The sequence below is a fragment of the Paramormyrops kingsleyae genome, chromosome 16, assembly GCF_048594095.1.
Source record: "Paramormyrops kingsleyae isolate MSU_618 chromosome 16, PKINGS_0.4, whole genome shotgun sequence".
Classification (NCBI taxonomy): domain Eukaryota; kingdom Metazoa; phylum Chordata; class Actinopteri; order Osteoglossiformes; family Mormyridae; genus Paramormyrops; species Paramormyrops kingsleyae.
The window spans coordinates 33,660,480-33,682,315 of record NC_132812.1 but is presented as its reverse complement, the minus strand read 5'-3'; the positions used below and the strand labels follow the sequence as shown (position 1 = coordinate 33,682,315).

The window sequence follows — 21,836 nt, the reverse complement described above, 5'->3', positions numbered from 1 at the left end:
CAATGCAGGGCTTGTAGGCACCTTCAGTTGACAAAATAGGACCCCACCCAACTCTCTTGCAACTCCACCTCTTCACATCTCACCTGAAACACTGCTCAGTAGTCAATGCATATTAAGACAGCTGCGTCGGCTGTGAGGATGTGTGTTTCTGACACACATACAAAAGCACCTGAAGAATACTTTGAGCTGCCAGGTAATGATCTGAATGACTTTTAAGGTACCAGATCCAGATTAATTAAGGCAGTGTATATCTGACATTTGCCATAAGGAACATCAACTGAAAATGAATTGGTAAGGTCTGGAAAAGCAGAAGAAGCCTCCACTGCCACACATCCAAATCACTATTTACATTCTATAAAAATGAAAAAGGACGTACCATGGCAGAACATAGTCTGGTAACACGCTTAGTTATTTACTTTACCTTTGCCTTTCTTTACCTCACCTCTGCCTTACTAACTGAGTTCTGTTTCTGTTTTCTCTCTCTCTGCTCCAGCATTCGCACTCAGACCTTGACACCTGAACTTGTTTTGATAAACCCCGGCACAATACCCAAACAAAGCCCCTATTTTTTCTTCCACTTCCTGTGTATTTTCACCATTCCCCAAGCCCAAATCTTACTTCCGAATTCGCCAGCTCAGTTCAGCATGTATTGCTGCACGTTCCTTGAATGAAAATCATCTCACGTTGATAGTAATAAGGGGAACATCATTTTCAGAGGTTTATCTCATCTTTCATGACTTGAGCCATGGGCCCACTTCAGACCTGCCTCCAGTAGTAATTACAGCCCTTTTGCCCCCATAACTGGAGCTGAAATCTGGATTAGATTAACTCATTTTAGCTGCCTATTTTACTACCTATTTTTCTTGGAGCACAGTACAGTATTTCAGAGAAGTGAAAATTGACAAGAAGTATATTGAAAATATATTGATTTACCGTCATTTTTCCTCAGTTTTTTTTCCTACGGTAAATACTTTAATATTAACATTAACATTTTTTCATCAGATGAACACCTTCAGTTATAGCAGACTTTGGATTCCTTGGAAGCAGCCCAGTAATGCTGACCAATCAGGAGCAAGAAGAACACTCCCACACATCCAGACCTATCCAGGGTTTAGTGGACACGAATGGGGGCATATTCACATGTCTCAAAAAGAGAGAGGGAGGTCCGCACAGGGTCAGGGTCCTGTTGGGCAGGCTGGTGATTGAGAGTGGCATAAACAACATGCGTCAAGTCTGTTGCTTTTCCGACACTCTCATTGTTACATAGTCCAACTGAGGCCTCGTCGGGCGTGCAGGTCCTGGCAGGTGGGAGTCGGACTGAGGCCTTAGTGTTCTTTTTCTGGGACATTCTCCTGTTAGTCGGGATGTCATAAACAGGGCCCTCTGAGGTGGGGGTGATATGTGTGCGCACACTGTTCATTCGGGGAGGGACTTCAGGCTGGGGCGCAACTTTACAGGATTCCCCTGACGTCTCATGCTGAAACCAGATTTAAAATGAATCAGACTCCATGCTGGTCACTGACATTTAAATATTCATGCTTTATTTAGTAATATTGAAGAATGCGAATTGGTTGTGGTTTTACCTGATACTGGGATATTAGGACTGCTGCTGACTGCTTTGATCCTGGGAAAAAAACAGACAGACATTACTTGCCAAAGCATCTGCTTTTACTCAAGTACTGCATAACAACCTTTGAGCAGCCATTATCCGATTCTCTAACCATAAGGATGATTAGCTCATCATCTACAGTCATTAAGGTCAAGAAGGAAAAAAAAACAAGATTCTGACCCTGACATCTTTGCACAATGAAACATGAAATTCCCATGACCACGAAGGTGAAGATCAGTATGCCGGCAGAGATGTAAACATAGAGGAGCCAGTCTTTGTTTCTGAGTATCATTGCTGAATTTTTGTTTTGTGGTCTTGTTGTTGAAACCTCTACAGGAGCATCTGGAAGATAAAAAAAAAAAAATGTATAATGAAATAAAACTTGCATTTATGATCATTCTTAAATTTTTCTGTGATGTGTTCATATTTACTGAGGTTTTATGCACTAATAAAATCACAAACAACCTTAATTTTAGTGTGATTATATAATTTTATATAGTCATTTTTGCCATAGCATCTATTCTGTATATTCTGAATTTCAGAACAGTCATTATAGAATTTAGTCTTGCTGATTTGCCTTTTAACCTGTTCAAGATAGGGCTGAACTAATATGTCATACTAGGCATTTTCCTGGTGGGCTGATGGGTACCCCCCCCCCTGGTCAGCAAAATGTATCATGGGGCACATTTAGCATTAGCAAGACTGATTTTTAATCGCAGTCCAGCCATGGGCCTAGGCCTGGGGTGGGAAATCTTATCCACAATAGGCTGGGGTATATGCACGTTTTCGCTTCAACTCCCTAATTAGGTCACTAATTAGAGGACTGATTGGCTGAAGAGTCCTCACACCTGGGTTTCAACAGCTGACCTAAAGGTTATCCCAAAAACCTGCATACACACCGGCCCTTTGCGGATAAGACTGCCCACCCCTGGCCTAGCTCATTCATTTCTGCAGAGGGGGGTCAATTCCGAGCTTGACTGTGTCAGCAATAGTCCTTTCTTAATAAATATTTTCATGACCCATGAAAGCTACAAAATTAGATTTTTTTTACCTTTTTTTTTTTTTTTTTTAAAAAAAGACAAGAATCAAGTAAACCAGTCAATTTTTCATGTTTAACCTATCTTTATTGTTAAAAAAAAAAAAAAGTTAGGTAGGAAATTATGGGCAAAACTATGTTAATCTTCATAGACTTAAGCTAAGAATATAATCTTTTTTATTTCAGTGTGGGCCAGCTTTTGCCCTGGCCTGCTGTAAACTGAATATACAAATTCAGGGGGATTATTTAGCCTTTTAACCTGTTGATTTAGCTATTAACTAATAATACGCATTTAACAAAGTTCAGAGAAAAATGTTGATGACATTCATCCAATGAGATAAACATAAAAGGAACATGGATGGAAAATATTGATTAAATATTATTAATAATAATAATAATAATAATAACAACAACAACAATAATGAAAAGAAGAAGAATCATCATCATCTTAGCATGCTGTAATTTCATTATAGAAGGCATATAAACTACTTACCTGTGACAATTACATTAATAGAATGGCTTATAGAGTCAAAATCGCCTGCGGTTTTACATCTGTAATTGCCAGAATCATTTACCAGTGTGCTGGTAACATGGAGGTATGACACCCATTCCTTTGCATTGCTGTAAGAGGCATTCCACTGGATACGATCTGGCTCATTTATGGTTATGCACATATTTGACAAGTCAAGTTTGCACCATATGACACTGATATTTTGCCTGCAGGCCCTGATATTGCAGTCAATTCTCAGACTTTCCCTTGTGATTGCCCTCAACACCATGTTGCGTGACACTCGGATGCCTGGACTGCATTCATCACCTGTGTGACAGACAAACGGCACCATCAGTAAAGCGCTATGCATGAGTCACACCACCATTTCAATTTTCCCTCCCATTTAGGTTGATTTCTCTCTAATTGTATACATTGGTTTTCTGAGCTGATGCAAGTATCACTTACATGTACACCCTTGTGCAAATTAATTGAAACAAGTATACAGTAGAGTCTCGCTTATCTGACCTTTGCTTATCTGACATTCTGTATTATCCGACGAACCACCGCAAAAAAAGCGAGACTCTACTGTATATACAGACTGACTGACCACAATATTTAATTAATTTTTTTTTTTAAATGTGTTCTGTCCGGCAGCTTTCGCAAGCAGAATAATGGTCTGAATGCACTGCTGTGTCAGACATATTTGCTTTACCATGAGGGGCTCTATAAACTCTGTATAGGCCCTTCATGTTGGTCAATTTCTTTTTATACGTATATTTATTGTATCTTATTTAATACATGTAAAATATTCCAGTTGCCGTGCTGCCTGGAAGGGAGTGATAGATTAGGAAAATGAGTGAAGAAAAGGGGTAGGGAGAGAGATTAAAGAGATACAAACAAAAAAGCATAAATACAAAGACACAACCAGAAATAAAGAAAATAAAACAGATATACAGACATACAAAATTGTAGCATGTGCTTGGAAGGGAGCATGTGTGTTCATCTGTTTGGGGGAGGTGTTTGAACACGTATGCGTGTGTTGGGTGCGTGTGAATTTCTCCATGGAATGCACTTGATAGCGAGGGTGGGGGGCTGCAACCACACCTCACAAGAACCAGAGGCCGGCGGAGACAGGCCCAGGAGACCCAAGGTGTCCGCAGCCCCCCAAGAGCACGGAAGAGCCAAGGCCCCACGTCCCCACGACAGCCGGGTCCCCACCCCAGCAGGAGGAGGAGGGAGGTCCCAGGCGCAGCCCCCGCAGCCAAAAGGGCACGAGCCCCAGAGAACCAGAGGCAACAGGCAGCCGACCCCGCGAGGGTGACCGACCACCATCGCGGGCAGGGAGCAGGGGTGTAGGAAGACCCGCCCACTCTCCTCCCCCACGCACCTGTGTGAGAGGTGAAGTGTTGGATGCATGTGTTGGTGATTGTGAGTGTATGTGGTGTAAGGGATGAGTATGACTGTTGAGAAACTTAAGATGGATTTTAAAATTGACGGGGGAAGCGAGGAGGAGCGCTGCTTGCAAACAGCTCTCCTCCCCATCACCCCCCCCCCCCCGCCAAGACCCTCAATGTATATGGTGTAAGTAAAATTGAGGGGCGGGCAGCAGTGAAGAGGTGAGTGAGACCACCTCAGCGGCCCCACCCACCAACCTCTGAGTAGTGCCCCCACCCCCCAAGGCCCTGTGTGTATACTGATATGTGATGACTAAAGTGCAATTAAAACATGGGGAGGCAGAGGGCCGTGCAGCACAGCGAGTAAGGCCATGTGGATGGCCCCCTCACCGCAGCGTGCGCGGCACATTCCCACCCCGAGATCCTACATGTGTGCGTGGCATGTTATGTGAGTGAGGGGGGAGAGGGGCTGACCACAATATTAATCCATGATTATCACCTTGGGTCCAGATTTAGGACCTGGTGGATTGATAAAAATTGTATGGGAATAACCCAGGACGGGGTGCCAATCCATTGCAGGGCACACACACCATTCATTGCTGTGAGGAATTTGGCAACTATAATTAACCTTAACATGTTTTTAGGTTGTTGGGGGAAAACAAGAGAACCTGGTGGAAACCCCACAACGACACGTGGATGTGCCTGAACCCCAGAGCATTCACCTGAAACATACATGGATGGCTGAAACACACCCAGCTCTAAACCCACCCAAGCAGGCCTGTCAGTCTGTGGGCACAGTCCCTTCTCTTTCCATCTACTCAATCATACCCAGCCCTAACCCCACCCAAGGAGGCCTGCCAGTATGTGGGCACATTGCTTCTCCTTTCCATCCATTCAGTCATACCACCTAGCTCTAACCCCACCCAGGCAGGCCTGCCAGTCTATGGGCACAGTGTCTGCTTTGCCCATCCACTCAGCGTACCCTGTACAGTTATTTATTTATCATGTGCTTTTGTCCAGTACAATGTACAAGTAAGGGAAATACTACATTACAAACATACAGTTCTCCAAAAGCCAAATAGACATGTGCAGCTAAGCTCAGCTTCCAGTGAATGCTCAGTAACAAGTGCATGCAGTATCAGACCAAGAGCTATATAATGAATTTCAGATTCATTTAGTAGAAAAGTCTCATCTTTAGTCAAATTGTTGTCCTGCAGCAGTTTCTGCACTTGTTAATAGCGTGGGTGAGCAGACTTAGGGGGAATCCAAGGAATAGGGCAGGAAGCACCTACAGCTCTTCTCAGGCTGACGTGGCCAACAGATTAAGGTCACTCGTGCTGGGTCTTCAATAGAGTTGACTTACCTATGTAAATATGTAATACGAGTCAGAAGTCTGGACACATCTGCCTTTAAAGCATTTGTCTCTATTATAGCTATGCTTTTCACCTTATAGCAAAATGCCTTGTGGTAATGCAGTAATACACATCAAACAATACAAAGACCAAGAAAAGTGTTCAGTATCTCAGAGCTTTCCCAAATTTTAAGCTCTTCAAAATTTTAGCCTCTTCAGTACAGACAGCATTGCAGACTCTCAGCATTCTTTCAAGATGTAGCCACCTGCAATGCTTTTCCATCAGTCCTAAAGGTGTTCAGTAGTTCTGTGCACAAGGTGGCTACCTTGCTCTTACTCCTCAATCCAACTCATCCCAAACCAGCTCTCTATAGTGTATGTCAGGGGATTGTGAGAGCCAGGTGGAAGCCATCCATCACAGTACTCCATCTCTTTCCTTTTTCACAAGACAATACAGTACTTACATAACCTTCATGTGTGCTGAGGGTCATTATCTTATTGAAAAACAAATGACTTTTCACTGGTACTGTAAGAATACTTTCACTGGTACTGTAAGAATACTATCATTTTTAACACATTCTGTGGCCCTCTACACGTATTCTTCCTCTACACGTTTTAGGAGCACAACAGTGCAGATTTCCATCAGCATAAGAAATACTGTATCTGTTTATTTTAGCTAATATAAATTAATTTAGGCACCAATTAAGGAAATCAGTCTTACATTAAAAGTTGAAACTGTATTTATACTCGTACTTGCAGGTAAAGTAAATGAAAGTAAACTTTGCTTACAGGTCACTTGAATTAAGTAAAGCCTAAAGTAAATTAATCTAAATTAACTGCAAAATGTGGGCAATTTATTTATTTTTACATTTATTACTGTATTTCTAATTTTAAAACGTGGTTTAAGTAAAGGCCATAAACCCATACAACTGCATGGAAATAATAATGGAGATTCAAAACACCTATCTGTGAATCTAGTACAGAACTTACAACGTGGAAATTGGAACTCAGAGAAGTGAAATTACAGTTATGATGGAACAAACATACATTTGCACAAGATACCAATTTGATAAGAAATAATGGCAGTTTAATGCACTTGTCTACCTCCACTTATAGTTATCTAAACCTCCAAAATAGAATTTGAATAAAATTATCCAAAAAAACTCCCAATTCTGTATCCATTTGTATATGTGACCAATAAATGTTATAATACAAAATAAAATTAATTTTGCCCAAATACTTTCAAATTAGTGCTGCATAAAAATATAATAGCAAAACGACTGATAGCTGATTCCTCATAGCAGAGGAAATACGTGGTTTATACATGTATGCAACACATTTACTTGTATCAGCTCTTTTGAAACACAAATGTATTTTCTGTCAACAGAAATTAACAAACTGCAAACAACAAATTAAATACTTAACCACAAATAAGTGCCCTATAGAGAAAGAAAATCTGATGGTCTTAATTAGTGCCTTTGTAGTAGATAAAATGTGATGCAGTGCCCTATACCGTGCTTTTACAATGGCCTAAATGGCCCCTTCCAGTGGAATAGGGTGCCCTTATAAAGTGCCCTCTACATCATCAAATGTCCCAAAGGGTGCCCTTTCCAGTAGATAAAACTGGATGCAGTTTACGGTATTCCTAAATGGTGAGAAAACTTCAAGAAGTGCTGAAATGGATGTCCCTCAAGTGAAAATGTGATTTAGTGCCATATAATGTGCCTTAACTTGAGGTGCCCAATGTTTGCCTTTCTGGTGGAAAAAGCCCATGAAGTGCCCTCTAGCATGCCCTTCCAAGAGAGAAAAAATGACGAAGTGCCCGTGGAGCGGAGAGAAAAATATCTCTGAAGAAATTGTGAAGAAAGTGTGATATGGTGGCCCACTATGAGACGCAGCTTCCTGTACATGTGAGAAAAGTAAATGAAATAACATACCCTAGGTGTCACTATGTGTAAGGAAATTTGATATCTAGATTGCCTCAAAACATTGGTTGAATAATCTTAAACAGGACTGAAGACTACTTCACCATAAAGAGGGTATCATTCTACTAGTAGGGGGGGACAGAGGGGCAAACATCACGCAAAAGGTGCCCTTTTTGATTTTTTGCCCCTGCCCTTCAAACAGCCTGAATCCACCGCTGCCTGTCACCCCTTATTCAATGCAACATACTGCATCACTGTTGTTTTCTGATTTAAGAGACTTTTTCTTCTCAGTGCTGTAAGAACCTGGGCCCACATTTCCGCTCTCCAGAAGAACACTCAAACTGCTTCCTTTTGAGGTTTTTGCAAAGGCAAACAAAGACAGACTTCAAGTAGCTTATGCGTGCAATTTCTGAATATGTCTTACCCTCAGCTATTGTTTATCAGTTTTATGATTCACCTTAAAATTTAAGTATTTTTAGATGTCACATAAAATAACTAGCTTGAAATATACTGGAATCCCTGATTTACAATCACAGGTATGTATGATCTGTGTCTCACTATTAAATGAAAACACGTAACTGTTTACAATAGCAATCCATGCTTTGTATAAATTAAATAAATGCACAAAATATGTGAACAACAAATGGCATAAAGACATCACAATCACCCCTTTCTGTATTCTTTTGACCTCTAACCAATTTACACCGATGAATACTTCCAAAATGGCCTGTCTTCATCTATTCTTCATTGTTTGACTCACCCAAGGCATCACTGAAGTGGTAATGGAGAACCACAATGGACAAAGCCAGGCTGATCCTGCAAGCCCAGAGTCCCATCCTCTCTGTAATAAGCTAGCTCATGTGCTCTGACATCCACGTTCCTTATGTCTGCGTTTAAGACTGCGTGTTTCTGACAGAGTGGCAGTACTGGGGAAGCGCCTTCTCCCTTATATATGGCAGGCCCCACATCCTCTGGGCTCAGAATGTGTAAATGTTATTCTTGTAGATTCACATCCTCTGTAAAGACTCCTCCTTTTTGGGGTAATGTGTTTTCTCCATTTTCATAGAACTTTTGCACAGTCCCTCCCCCACATAAATTCTGTGCACCATACATTGAAACAAGAAACATATTTGACAGACTGTGGTTAGAACCAAAGCCTTTTGAAAAACCTAGTTTTTAGTTGTTCTCAAAAGTCACATGCAGAGCCAATTATGGGAAAACTGTTTGCTGTACCTCATCCACTAGTGCGGGGGTATTCAACTAAAATTTAAAGAGGTCCAGTTAGAGAAAAATTCTTGAAGCAAAGGTCTGGAAGATCATAATGTCTAACCATTTAATAGTGTGATATATATTTAAGTAGCCTATTAGTTGCATCAACATTCTATGTAATCAGTACCTGACTGTCAAATCAAATTAATTAAGTACAATTCAAAAACGTTTTGACATTATTTATTGTCACGTGACATAGAACTTCGGCCAGCTGGCTGGAGTGAGATTTTCAATTAGAGATGTCTGCACACATGTAACAGTTCTTTACATTGTAAAGAAACCTTGTAAATAGTTTGCTTTTGTATTTAACCGTGTAAATACACTTTTGACGTAGCCAATTTTAGGTTTTATAATGGAATAATATAGATTTGCCGTAAGATTTCCAGCATGAGTCTGAAAGCGTGAGCGTCATGCCAGATGCTTGAGATTTGGCAACCGTGAAAACGTACATTTTTTGTTTCACATGAGTTTATTTATATAACAGATAACATTACTTTATACATAAGTTAAAATGCAGAAACTTCAACGAACATGAAATCAACAATAAACTACGTCTATTTATCCAACGTGTTATATAACACATATTGTATTTGAAAACTTTTCAGCTTTACGATTTCAGGAGAGCGCAGCCACTCTGTTAGGAACATTACGCTTTTTGTTTGTGGGTGTTAGCTTCGCTGCTGCTATTAACACGAAAGGCACATTAGCGCAGACAAAGGGTTGCATACGCCGAACTATACATCTTGCTTGGCGGTCAAAGGCGTTTGACGTTCATTGGCGTGGGAAACGGCGGTTCTACTGATAAACCATTACCGAAAAGACTACAAACGCTGTGCCAGTTAAAATAAAAACGCCCCGTCAGGTTTTAAATAATATGTAAATGTTTTGGCTGTCGGTCCGGGTCCGTATGGGACAGCTTCTGGGTCCGGACCCGGACCGCGGTCCGCCTGTTAGTGACCGCTGCACTAGTGCAACAGACTCTAAGTCTAATTTTATGATGGAACATGAGCACGAGTAATCTGTATCATGTATTTTATGCAACTTCTGCTGCTTTTGACTCTGATATTCTGGCTACCTCTGCATTATATTTTATTGGTGTTGTATTCTGTGAACAAGTCAGCTAAATTTACTTGCCTAATTGACAGAAAATCTCAAAAACGCAGCATTGCATTTTATTGTTCTGATGGACTCAACTACAGAAATTTTCATTGTAAATGAAGGTCTAACTGACTCTGCTCACTACAATAAACTGAAAATTGGTAATTTAAGCTTGAGAGTAGTGCTTAAACAACTCCCCCATCTCAGCTTAAAAAAATGTTTGTCTGCTATTTATGATGTGGGTGGCTTGGGAGAAAAAAAACTTTTTGATTATGGAAGTCAGCATTCTGAGGACATGTAGCTTAGTCCAGGGGTAAGAAATGCTTACAGCCTGAGGCTTGGGTCATGTGATATACTCTGTATTTGTTGCACAAGTGGTCAGTCCTTGCTGCAAGTCTTTCCCGCATCTTGTTCAGACAACTTTAGTGTGAATTCCCCTGCTTTACTGGGAGATTTGCACATCTGGTAAAATTGTGAGCCTCAAACATTGCAAAAAGGTTGTTCAACTTTTTTGGTATGATAAATGTTGTGATCTGACATATCTGTCGATTGCAGATTGACTTTATTGATCCAAATAGGGAAATTCTAGTGCGTATAACTGCAAGTATAAAGTGCACAAACATACATATAGCACCAAACAGACAAGGTGCAAAGAAAGTAAATAGTGCAAACAGATTTAAAATGTAGACAGTACACAAATAAAATATCCTGAAAAACAGTACATTGTGATATTAGAAATAAATAAATATTTAAATATGGTTTATAAGTCTTCCGCAGATTATTTCCATCCAGTTTCTACTACCTTTTTGCACATTTGATGGATTTATAACTTAGATACCACATAATTGTCAAAATCGGATACAATGTTTGCTGAAACTGGTTTCTCATAAGACTGAACGAGACACAGACACACTGCACCACAAACCGGACTGCCCAATGGTCCCCAAATCTGACTGACTGAATGGGAGAAAAGTTCTGGAAAAAGGTGTGGTGATGGACTCAAGTACAGATTGGTGGAGCTAGGGGAAACAAAAGCTGGGAAATGTCAGTAGAAGATAAAAATCAAATCACTGACATGAAGCCCATAGGAAGGATCAAAGACAAATGCAAATCAATGGACCACTGAACCAAGACTTAAAACATCACAGAAGCCCAAGCAAATATTTGCAGTAAGTAATCAAATCTGCTTCTTTTAATTAAAAAAATAACAATTTACATGATCTTTTAAACCTTTAGAAAATGATAATCTACATTAAGTAACAAGTTATTAATCAGATTTGTTTTCGTGAACCAGCAGCCGCGTTAGTTTCTATAAATTGTTTGCGTATACAGCGCTCCCTTGTGTTGAATTGTCTTAAAATCCATATTATATAAGCGGTGACGTGCGGATTCAGAACTCACTTAATATAATTCAAATTCCTAAATATATTTGCATTGTCAGAGAGTTTTATAAAACGACTGCATTTTAATTAAATGATTGTTGAGATGCCGAGCAGGTACATATAGGTATAACACAATAAATAAGCTCAGTTTCACTTCAGTTAGTGGATAGGACAAAAGTAGGGCTTTAAAAAAAACATAAAAAAATCATACCAATAATCCAAATCTAGCGGAGAATCTGCATTCACGAGGAACTGAAAATATTTTGTGTAAAGTCTTGGGATAGTCTTGACCAGAGCATTTATAATTTAGTGATTTTTTAAAAAAATATTATTATTTTGTATAAATAGAGGTTCCTGTCAAAGTCAAAAATCCTTGATGCAGTACACAAATTTATGTGGCGCTTTTATGCATTGTAAATTTACAAACGGGTCGGTGCCTACCCTATCACGATAGCAAGGTTAAATCTAGTCGAAATTCTAATCCTTGCACTCGCATTAGAACTTTAATTATGTATCCAGAAAAGTACGATATAAAAGCCCCCAAAGCACATTTGTATGTCATTTACACCACACTACAAGACGCACTGGAAACCACTCGTAAGGGAAGCGTATCCAAATGACGCAGCGCCCTAGTTTGCTGCACTAGTAGGCTAAGTTGAAGATGACGGAATACTTGGCGTCCATTTTCGGCGCAGAGAAAGACAAGTGAGATAAAATGCAGTACGTGTGCTTCGGAGCGGTGAGTTGGTTAAATATAGCAGCGCGGACCATGCGGCGCCGCGCCGGTACTCTGGGTAGCGCGGCTCGCTGCTCCTTAGCTCGACGCTAACTCCAGCCGCGGGCAAACTTATAGGGGCACCGCGCTCCGGTCACCTTTCTTAGACTCTCTGACCATAACACATTTTGGTAATGGACGCATTAAATTAAAAGAACTGTAATTTAAAGTGTTAACAAGCAATAAATCTTTTCTTTGCTATGCAAGTCACCTTTAAGCACCGAGTCACGCATGTGTTGAATCTGGTGCGGTTGAATGCCTCGCTATGTCTTAAAGGGCACCGAGACAGTAATAATTCAAAAGCGACCATGTGATGCCTTATAATGAGACGAAATAAAAGTTTTCAGTGCTTGCATTAGTGTATGTATGTATGTATGTATGTGTGTGTGTGTGTATATATATATATATCTCAATCGACACCACAACTTCCCCAATTTAAAATGTATGTTGTCATATTTAGAGTATAAGGTGGTATACTGTCATGTGGCATAGCCACAATGTCGTATTGTTTTATTTAAAATTGTTTTATGCTCTAAGTGTATGGGTAAAATCAGGACCTGGCGGAATACGCCTTTTAAGAAGTTAAGGGCTTATAATTCTTAGACCTAGTTATTCATTTTTTTTTAAATCCCTTTGTGTATTTCTAAAGAAAAACAAAACTTGTACTTTTTAGGAAATCCATCCATCGGCTTTAGATGAGTCAAAGCCATACTATTAGCTAGTCATTTAATTTGAAGTCTGGCCTTTTACGTCAGTTTCAATTAAATACCACTGTCTTCATCATTTTCTTGTAGCTTGTCAATAACTTTAATGCTTTTATCTTCCAACAGAGTTAATTGTTCTTTCTATTTTAAAATTGGGGCTTGTCGCCATGGGGACCGCTGTTCCAGGTTGCATAATAAGCCGACATTTAGCCAGGTAAGGGTCATGCACAACCCCCCTTGAAATATCAGTGTGCACCTTAGCCTACTAAGTTGCTTGCACCTATGCGCATTGATTGGAACTCAGCCATGTGCAGGTGCAATTATGCTACTGATGGACTTGTCTGTTATAGAATACGACTGAGGAACTGTTATATACGTGCTGATGAACCTTCACAGAAGAGCTATACCTGAGAGGGTATTAATGAAGCAGCTGATGCATAGGGATTTGAAATCTACATCCAGCCATGCAAGGAGGTCCTCCAACCTGCAGGCAAATTTGGGTGTTGGTGGCACTCCAGCTACCGGGAAAATCTCACACTGGTCCATTTGGAGTAGTGTGGTGCTGAGGTATCACCCACTGCACGGCTGCACTCAGGTTCTCATCCCTGAGGTGGTTCGTCATGTGGTGGGTGCAGCAATGCGCTGTCAGTGCAGACTCCTTACCTTTCTAGTTGAGCACTATGCAGTATACCGGTTATTCAGATTTACTTTACATTTGATTGAAAAAAATTAAGCAGTGTTATTAACAAATGTAGTATGAGACAAGTCAGATATTTGTCACATATCTGTGGCTATTTTACATTTGCTGTATGTTATTGCATAATACTGTAATGCAATTTTGGTGTATTAGTTGCAAAATTTTAGGTTATTTGTGGTAATGTCTCCTCACTTATGATGTGTAATATTGCACTAGTTCTTAGGGGCTTTCTCTTTCTTTCAAAGAGAACATGTTGTTCATCATTAAAAATCCTTTTTAGAGTGGATTGTAACTTGTATTTTTTGTAGGCATAGTGTTCTTTTGTGGCAGAGAGTATTATTTTCAGCTGGTTAAAACCGATTGTGTCATTACAAGTTCTAGCTCATTATCTCCACTTTGTTTTGCCCTGCAACATTAACTTTGAGCTGAGTGTGGCTCATTAATTGGGAGACTTGGCCTTGCTGTGTGGGATTCAGTTTTTGCACTATGCCTAAATAATACTGGAGGCAAGCCTGAAGGCTCCACAGCTATGTTGCTATGGTAGCAGTAGTTTTTTCTCCTCTTCATATATTTGGTTCATACATCTGCAGTGAGCACTGTCACGTCCAGCTCCGTCCGATCCTCGTGTGTGCCACGCCCACCTCATTACCTCCTGTTTCTGCCTGATTGTTCTCACCTGTTGCTCGTTACCCTCAGCTTGTCCAGTGTATTTAGTCCTCGTCTCTGTTAATTTCCCCCAGATTTGTCATTGATGTTTGTAGATGTGCTTCCCCCGGTCCTGTCTTCGGAATAAAACCCCGTTTCGTTGACTTCCTGGCTTGGCTTGCCTTTTTCCCCGTTCGCCTGCAGCACTTTACCTAACAAGCACTAGCTTTAACATCACTTGACATTAATCCTTACCACTAATTTTGAATAACTGAAAATGTTTATTAAGGTGGGTCTTAGACATACTGTATATTAAAATAAAGATTGTCACGTATCATCTAAATTAGCAAATGATTACATGGCAACACAAGGCAAATTGTCACAGCGCCTGTGTTGACAAATGGATATCTGTCTTACAGTCTTTTTAAATCTAAGGATATTAAACAAAAAGTAATTTATAACACATTACATGCTTAACATGGGACCAAATATAATAAACAATTTAAAGTGGAAAAAATACGTACACGCATACATTAGGGGAAGGGGGAACACATTCTCTGTTGTATTATCCAGCCAATATGGTGTCTATGTGAATGAATTCCGTTTTGTGTAAAAATGTGAGTTTTGTGCATGGTTAAAGAATTCTATTGTGATTGGAGTACTACTATGAAGGAATTCCAGATTTCTATAAAAAAAAGTGTATTTTTTGTGTATGATGTGGTTTGTTTTTCCAAGTAAAATTTATTCCAAAACAGAATTTTTCCATTGCTGGGTGCTTAAGTTTTTAGATTTCCAGTTGAATAGGACAGATTTCTTGGCAATAGTTAGAAATAAATTTAAAATGTTTATATTTCCTGGGGAGATGAGACTGTTCTCGCCAAGAAAGCATGGAGATGGAGATAATAGGATGCTACAACTTGGTATATGATAGTATCTGAGTTACTGCTGATCTGGAAGCATTAGCAATGGGGTTACTGTTTGCGATTATAATGGCCAGAGCTTTTGTGATGATTTGAAGTCGATTAGTGAATGAGGGCAATAACTGGAGGGGTTAGTGGGATCTTTGGGTTTTTGAATTGCATGAATACAGCAGGTATTTCTTTATCTGGGTATTAATGAAGTATTCTTGATCTCAGTTACTACTCTATTAAATAATGGTGAAAGAATTTCCCAAAAATGTTTATAGAACTCAGGTGAAAACCCATCCGGGCCAGATGATTTATTTGGCATTTGATGCAGAACTTTTTTAAGCTGGTCTGGAGATGATAGACAATTGATAGTATCAGATAAAATAGGTTTACCTTCATTATCTTGAATTATCTAAGAGATTCTATTTCTGATAGGGTTAAAAAGGGGTCTGTAGCTTAAATCTGTTAAATGTTTAGATTAAGCACTTGCTTGTCCTGCTGATTGGGTGCCACCATGTTAAATCTCATCTCTGTTTCCAGATCCCGCGAGATGCAGAGAACTGTCATTCTGCATAGATTTATCTTAAGTAGTGGTCCCTGTGGAGGCCTGGTTCTTTTAATCTCTAATCCTTCCTTGAACCCCAAATCTGTAAGAGCTGCCGATACAGTCATGCATAAATTCCAGTCACCACATAAGTAATTCATTTCAGTTCAGTTTATTTTTAAATAGCTCAGTGTTAAACAGAATTGCCCTTATAAACAGCTGTATAATAATACACACAAAAGTAATGAGAGTGAAGTCGTCCCCGTTCATTTTTTGGAATGTTGCTCACAACCGTCCAACACCTACCAAACATTTTAACCTAACGAGTCGTGTGAATGGTACCTGAATGGTGCGGCCTGCCTGGCAGAGCTGCCGCATTGCTGCTCACCACTGCACGGATAAGTGCCTACTGCGTATCCAATGAGCAATGCTTCTGGTTCTCTTACTGGACAGTAACTTGTTTTTTAAAGATTCTTATTAAATTCTGCAATGTAATTTTCTGCTTTGGAAATGAGGTGCTCAGAACGAATGCAGTGTAGCAGTTAGGGAGCTGTTAGACTCTTCAGAAGTTTTATTAGCAAAGTGTCATGAAGGCTACAGTATGGCATGAAATTGGAGCAACTTCCATATCTGAAGTGACGTGATGGAGATGCTGTTGGTTTTTCATAGCATTTTCCCATTCTGGGCTGGACTGATGTAAAATTAGCACTTTTGAGTCCATCATGGTAACAGCTCCCCAATGTTGCCATGCAGCAGACGTGTGGTTTTCTGTTAACTCCTTTCTTCCAGCAGAATTCACCTACCTGACCTCCCTGAGCAAAAAAAAAAAAAACCTGGTAAAGTGATCTTAACCTCTCTTCAAATTGCATATATTTTTATCACAAAAAAAATAATATTTTGTATTTCAGGCCATTGCCCTCTAGAATTTTTACTGTAACCCTCAAAACACTGCCCAGTCCGCTGACAGCTTAAGCTGTAAGTTTCTACTCGCTTGCAGGATCCTGCGGCATTGACTTATCTTTGAGTGTGTCTGCTTATTATTGTTGTCGTTAATGTGCGGTGTACAACCCATACTTCGCCAACAGGGCTCCTCAAGGCCTTTCCTGAAGACCTGCAGTTAAGCTGCTTCTTCATATCTTTGAATTAGTAACTGTCCCAAAAACCAATAGTGGACCTCTAGCAGGTTCAAGTAATAAGTAGACTTGTTTAGAAGCATTTGATCTCGGGCTTAGGGGGAGTTTGTTGTTAATGTAGTGCCACCTTAACTACTGTTTTGTCTGTGTGGAATGAGGGAGCAGCAGGGATACAGGTGATCTAAAATTTGCACATGAATTATTGTGTAAATGACAGTATACTATTATATTTTTAGTATAAAAAATGACAGTTCTTGTTTATGATTGGGAATTCTTTGGAAACTTGTTTGTGGATGAGGGCTCCTGTCTTTTATATAGCTAGTGCAGACTAAGTGTATTGGTGTAAATAAATACAGTGTATGTATTGTTACTCGTTACTGCACTATACCAGCGGTTCATACTTATTGTATCAAAATGTATCATAACTCCACATAATTCCTTGGCATAAAATGACAGTTGAAGAGGAGAGAATGAAGTGGGAAAGTTTGCACTTGCATATTATAATGAGGCTTATACAAGATTCTTCTGAAGATTTGAATAAAGATAAGCATGTTGGTGCAAATATAGAGTATACTAACAATTTTACACACACACACACACACGCAATATTAGTCAACCTCTTCAAATTGCATATCATCAAAATATATATTTTAAATGTGCATCCTTTAGCATAGAAAAACATGTACTGTCATACAGCTATGCCATATTAAGTCTTTGTACAAGTCCACTTTTTACAAAACCCAGATTCGGCTCAGCAAAAGGTTCTTGCAGTGTTTATTTATATAGCTCTTTATTGTGAGGATCTAGTCTTTCTTGGATTTTACCAAAATGAAATTGTACAAATCCTGCTACGGTGCCTTATTGTTTTTACTTGGAGGCGCTTAATGCTTTGATTGTTGCACTTCTGCTCTAGGTGCAGTCACCGATGTGGAGATGCAGGAACATTACAATGAATTCTTTGAGGTAAGCCCTGCTTGGAATGCAGTTTTTATCTGTAGAGGTGTAAGATGCCAGTCCATCAGATCTGCTGTGTGATCCTCAGTCAATAAATGCGTAACTGAATATGCAAGCTGCTGAATTATTAAAATGATACCCCTGAAACCCATTGCTCAATGTCAAACCTTTCATGAGGGTGTGGATGTCATGTCTTTGACAGTTGCTTGCTGGCTGTGGGAATGGCTTGCACAATGAAATCCTATCCTTATCCTTAGGAAGTCTTTACAAAGATGGTGGAGAAGTATGGTGAAGTGGAGGAGATGAATGTGCACGATAACCTGGGGGATCATTTAGTTGGCAACGTATATGTGAAGGTAAGTGTTAGAAAGGCCTTATAATTTAGTGCATGTGGATAAAAGTGCTCCATGAAAAGTTTGAAGTAGGACGTCAAAAACAAGTATCCAAAAATGTTATGTGATATGCAGTTCCGTTGTGAAGAGCATGCAGAGAAAGCAGTCATATATCTGAACAACCGCTGGTTTAACGGGCAACCTATCCATGCTGAGCTCTCCCCCGTCACAGACTTCAGGGAAGCCTGCTGTCGCCAGTATGAGATGGGGTTGGTCTCCTATTCCCCACTCTACCTTTTTCCTTTTTTAATTCCTTCAGATAAGATGGTCACATAGGCGGACTGGAGGTAATGGAATAGTTTTTTTTTTTTTTAAACCTCCTGTTGGAAGAGTGATAGGTGGCAAATTATAAAGCAGTATTTTCCAGTCCATGTTTTTGCTCCATCCCAACTTACTCCCTGTAAGGGGGTCCCTGAGGACCAGGTTGGGAAACACTGTTTTTAAGTTTGGTATAGAATACATTTCTGCTTTCCATAGAATAGATTGAATAAATAAAATTACACATGGGAAAAATATGACCTAAGTAACAATCCGATATTTGAAGCTTGTTTTGGATGGGGTCATTAACTTGTAATTCATAGAGCAATTAGATGTCTTTTTTTTAAATAGAGAAATTGTTTTTAGAGACATAAATGGCTGACTACATGTGTTATGCATCTCTCTGATAACATATAAACTATGTTGTCCAGATACCGATGTCTTGGATCATGGCTCTTTTTCCATTTCAGTGAATGCACATGAGACGGTTTCTGCAACTTCATGCATCTGAAGCCCATCTCCCGAGAGCTCCGTAGGGAGCTTTATGGTCGCCGTCGTAAAAGGTAGACAACTGTCGGCAAACTGAGTGCCGTAATGTAACATTTTATTCTGTTATTACTACACGCTTTTCAGTTCTTTACAAAAACATTCCTGTCTCCTGTAACAGTCACAGTGGTAAGTAATTCTTGTGAATGCTAATTCTGTTTGGCATAATAGCTAAGGGGGGCAGTGCGTGGCTCAGTGGGCTAAGCCTCTGTGGCTGTTATCAGAAGGTCACCATTTTGAACCCTGGTTCAGCAGGATGGCCACATTTCCATGGGCCCGTGACCAAGGCCTGTAACCCCCAGCTCCCTGGGTACCACAAGGTGGCCGCCCTCTTGCTGCCCCCCCCCCCCCCCAAGCTTGCTGTCACCTATATGGACAGCCACAGCTTGACAGCATGGCTGCATGTAGAGGGTTAGGGATACGTCGTGTTCTTTCTGCAATCTGATTCTCCCACACTTCACTTCCATATTAGATTCTTTTGTGTATGTCTGTCATAACCTCCCATTGTTCAGGATCCACTTAAAATGTTTAAACATAATATGCATTGATTGAGTTTTGGGTAAAAAAAAATATTACTGATTTCCATCTTATTTTGTAAAGCTTCAATTTTAGGAACTGTGGCAGCTTGGATCAAAAACTGGCTAACTGATAGGAAGCAGCGAGTAGTTATTAGAGGCACTATGTCACAGTGGGCCTCCGTTTATAGTGGGGTACCGCAGGGTTCAATTTTAGGACCACTATTGTTCCTAATTTACATTAATGATATTGACACGAATACATACAGTAAACTGGTTAAATTTGCAGACGACACTAAGGTGGGCGGGGTAGCAGATACTAATCTAGCAGCAGAGAGGCTTCAACGGGATCTGGATTTAATTAGCGAATGGGCTGATACTTGGCAGATGAAATTTAACACAGATAAATGTAAGGTAATCCATGCAGGGAGCAGAAATATACAGTACAGATATTTTATGGGTTCCACTGAAATAAAGGTAGCTGATTACGAGAAAGATCTCGGTATGTATGTTGATGCTTCCATGTCCCACTCTCGCCAATGTGGGGAAGCAATAAAAAAGGCGAACAGAATGTTGGGTTATATCTCTAGATGTGTGGAGTTTAAGTCAAGGGAGGTGATGTTACACTTATATAATTCCTTGGTAAGACCCCACCTAGAATACTGTGTGCAGGTTTGGTCACCATACCTCAAGAAGGACATTGCTGCCTTAGAAAAGGTGCAACGAAGAGCTACGAGAATGATTCCTGGTCTTAGAGGAATGTCTTACGAGGAGAGGTTAGCGGAACTGAATCTGTTCAGCCTTGAGCAAAGGAGACTAAGGGGGGATATGATTCAGGTCTATAAGATTCTAACGGGTCTGGATGCTGTTTCACCAAATGACTATTTCAATATTAGTCTAAATACTAGAACTCGTGGCCATAAGTGGAAATTAGCGGGAGAACATTTTAAAACAAATTTGAGGAAGCACTTCTTTACACAGCGTGTAGTCAGAGTATGGAATAGTCTTCCTGCTATTGTAGTGGAAGCTAAAACCATGGGTTCATTTAAATCAGAGCTAGATAAGATTTTAACAACTCTGAGCTATTAGCTAAGTTCTCCCCAAACGAGCTTGATGGGCCGAATGGCCTCCTCTCGTTTGTAAATTTCTTATGTTCTTATGTTCTTATGTTCCTTCATCAAAATACAGACTTTTTAAAATGAGTTCATATAAATTGGATTAATTTGAACTGGTTTGGTATGGTCCTACCCACAAGCACCGTTCTCGCTCCCGTTCCCATGATCGCTGCTCCCGTTCTCGGGACAGAGGCCGAGGGGGGCGGGGTCATGAGAGGCGGAGTTCAAGAGGCCGTGAAAGATCAGGACGGTTCTGAGTTCAACTGCAAACCTCTCCTGTGTTTCTCCTGCATAAAGCGCTGCCACCCAAAAAATGTGTGAAATATTTGGGGGTTTTTTTTGTATATAAAGTTTCGTTTCTCAATAAAATGAAAAATCTTAGTGATTCTCTCTTTTCTCACCAAGCATAATATGACCTAAACAAGGTAAAGCTAATTATGCTATCCCCATTTACATTCCCAGCTAAAGCTAATGTCTATTTGTCTAGGATGTATCATGCCCCAAATGTGTTTGTCTGAAATAATTTGCCCCAAGTTTTCTGTTGTACTTGTTCCCAGGTGCAAGTTAAATAAGCAAGTTGTTATTCAGTAGTTAATGTTCAAATACTAATAATTGTAAAGCTTCAAGTTATGCTTTTGAAAAGTGGCTTGAATTTGGAGTTCAGTTTGCTCCTTTGATAGAATGTTATGCAGTAGACTTTACAAAAGACAGCTGAGGCTCTTGGTTTTAAGCAGAAATGGAAATTGTGCATAATTTACACAAATTCAAAGAGATTTTGTGGAAATTGTGGAGATTTTGTAAAGAAAATTTGGTAAATTGTTACATTGTTTTAAAACCAATCCTGTGCTTTTGGGGAAAGGGTTTTTTAACATATGGTTGATACATGCCTCATGTACAGAGGTCAGATTGTCCCATTTTAAAAATAACTACATATAGTTGCCTTGATGTGTCAGAGGCAGGGTATGGAAAACATGGTTTTGTTCAAAATGTTTTACAGATACTTCATAAATTGGTACTGGTTTTGGATTTGTGAATTCGTTTTCTATATACCAAGAACGTTTCAAATATATATTGGAAAATGATCATAAGTTGGCAT

At 39.8% G+C, this 21,836-nt stretch overlaps 1 protein-coding gene and 1 long non-coding RNA gene across 2 annotated transcripts; one reads left to right on the top strand and one right to left on the bottom strand.

The window, feature by feature from the left end:
• Positions 1-913: 913 nt before the first annotated feature.
• LOC111843652 (uncharacterized) lies at positions 914-8,769 on the bottom strand. Its single transcript, XM_023811385.2, has 5 exons — positions 8,566-8,769; positions 3,139-3,462; positions 1,790-1,951; positions 1,584-1,624; positions 914-1,477 (listed from the first exon to the last, which is right to left on the bottom strand). Exons 1-5 carry the CDS (start codon positions 8,639-8,641, stop codon positions 1,112-1,114), a joined length of 969 nt encoding a protein of 322 aa, XP_023667153.2. The 5' UTR covers positions 8,642-8,769; the 3' UTR covers positions 914-1,111.
• A 3,356-nt stretch (positions 8,770-12,125) lies between these two features.
• On the top strand, positions 12,126-21,262 carry LOC111843679 (uncharacterized). Its single transcript, XR_002838228.2, has 5 exons — positions 12,126-12,293; positions 13,160-13,247; positions 17,874-17,923; positions 18,172-18,270; positions 19,035-21,262. It is a non-coding gene; the product is annotated as an uncharacterized lncRNA (long non-coding RNA).
• Positions 21,263-21,836: the final 574 nt, after the last annotated feature.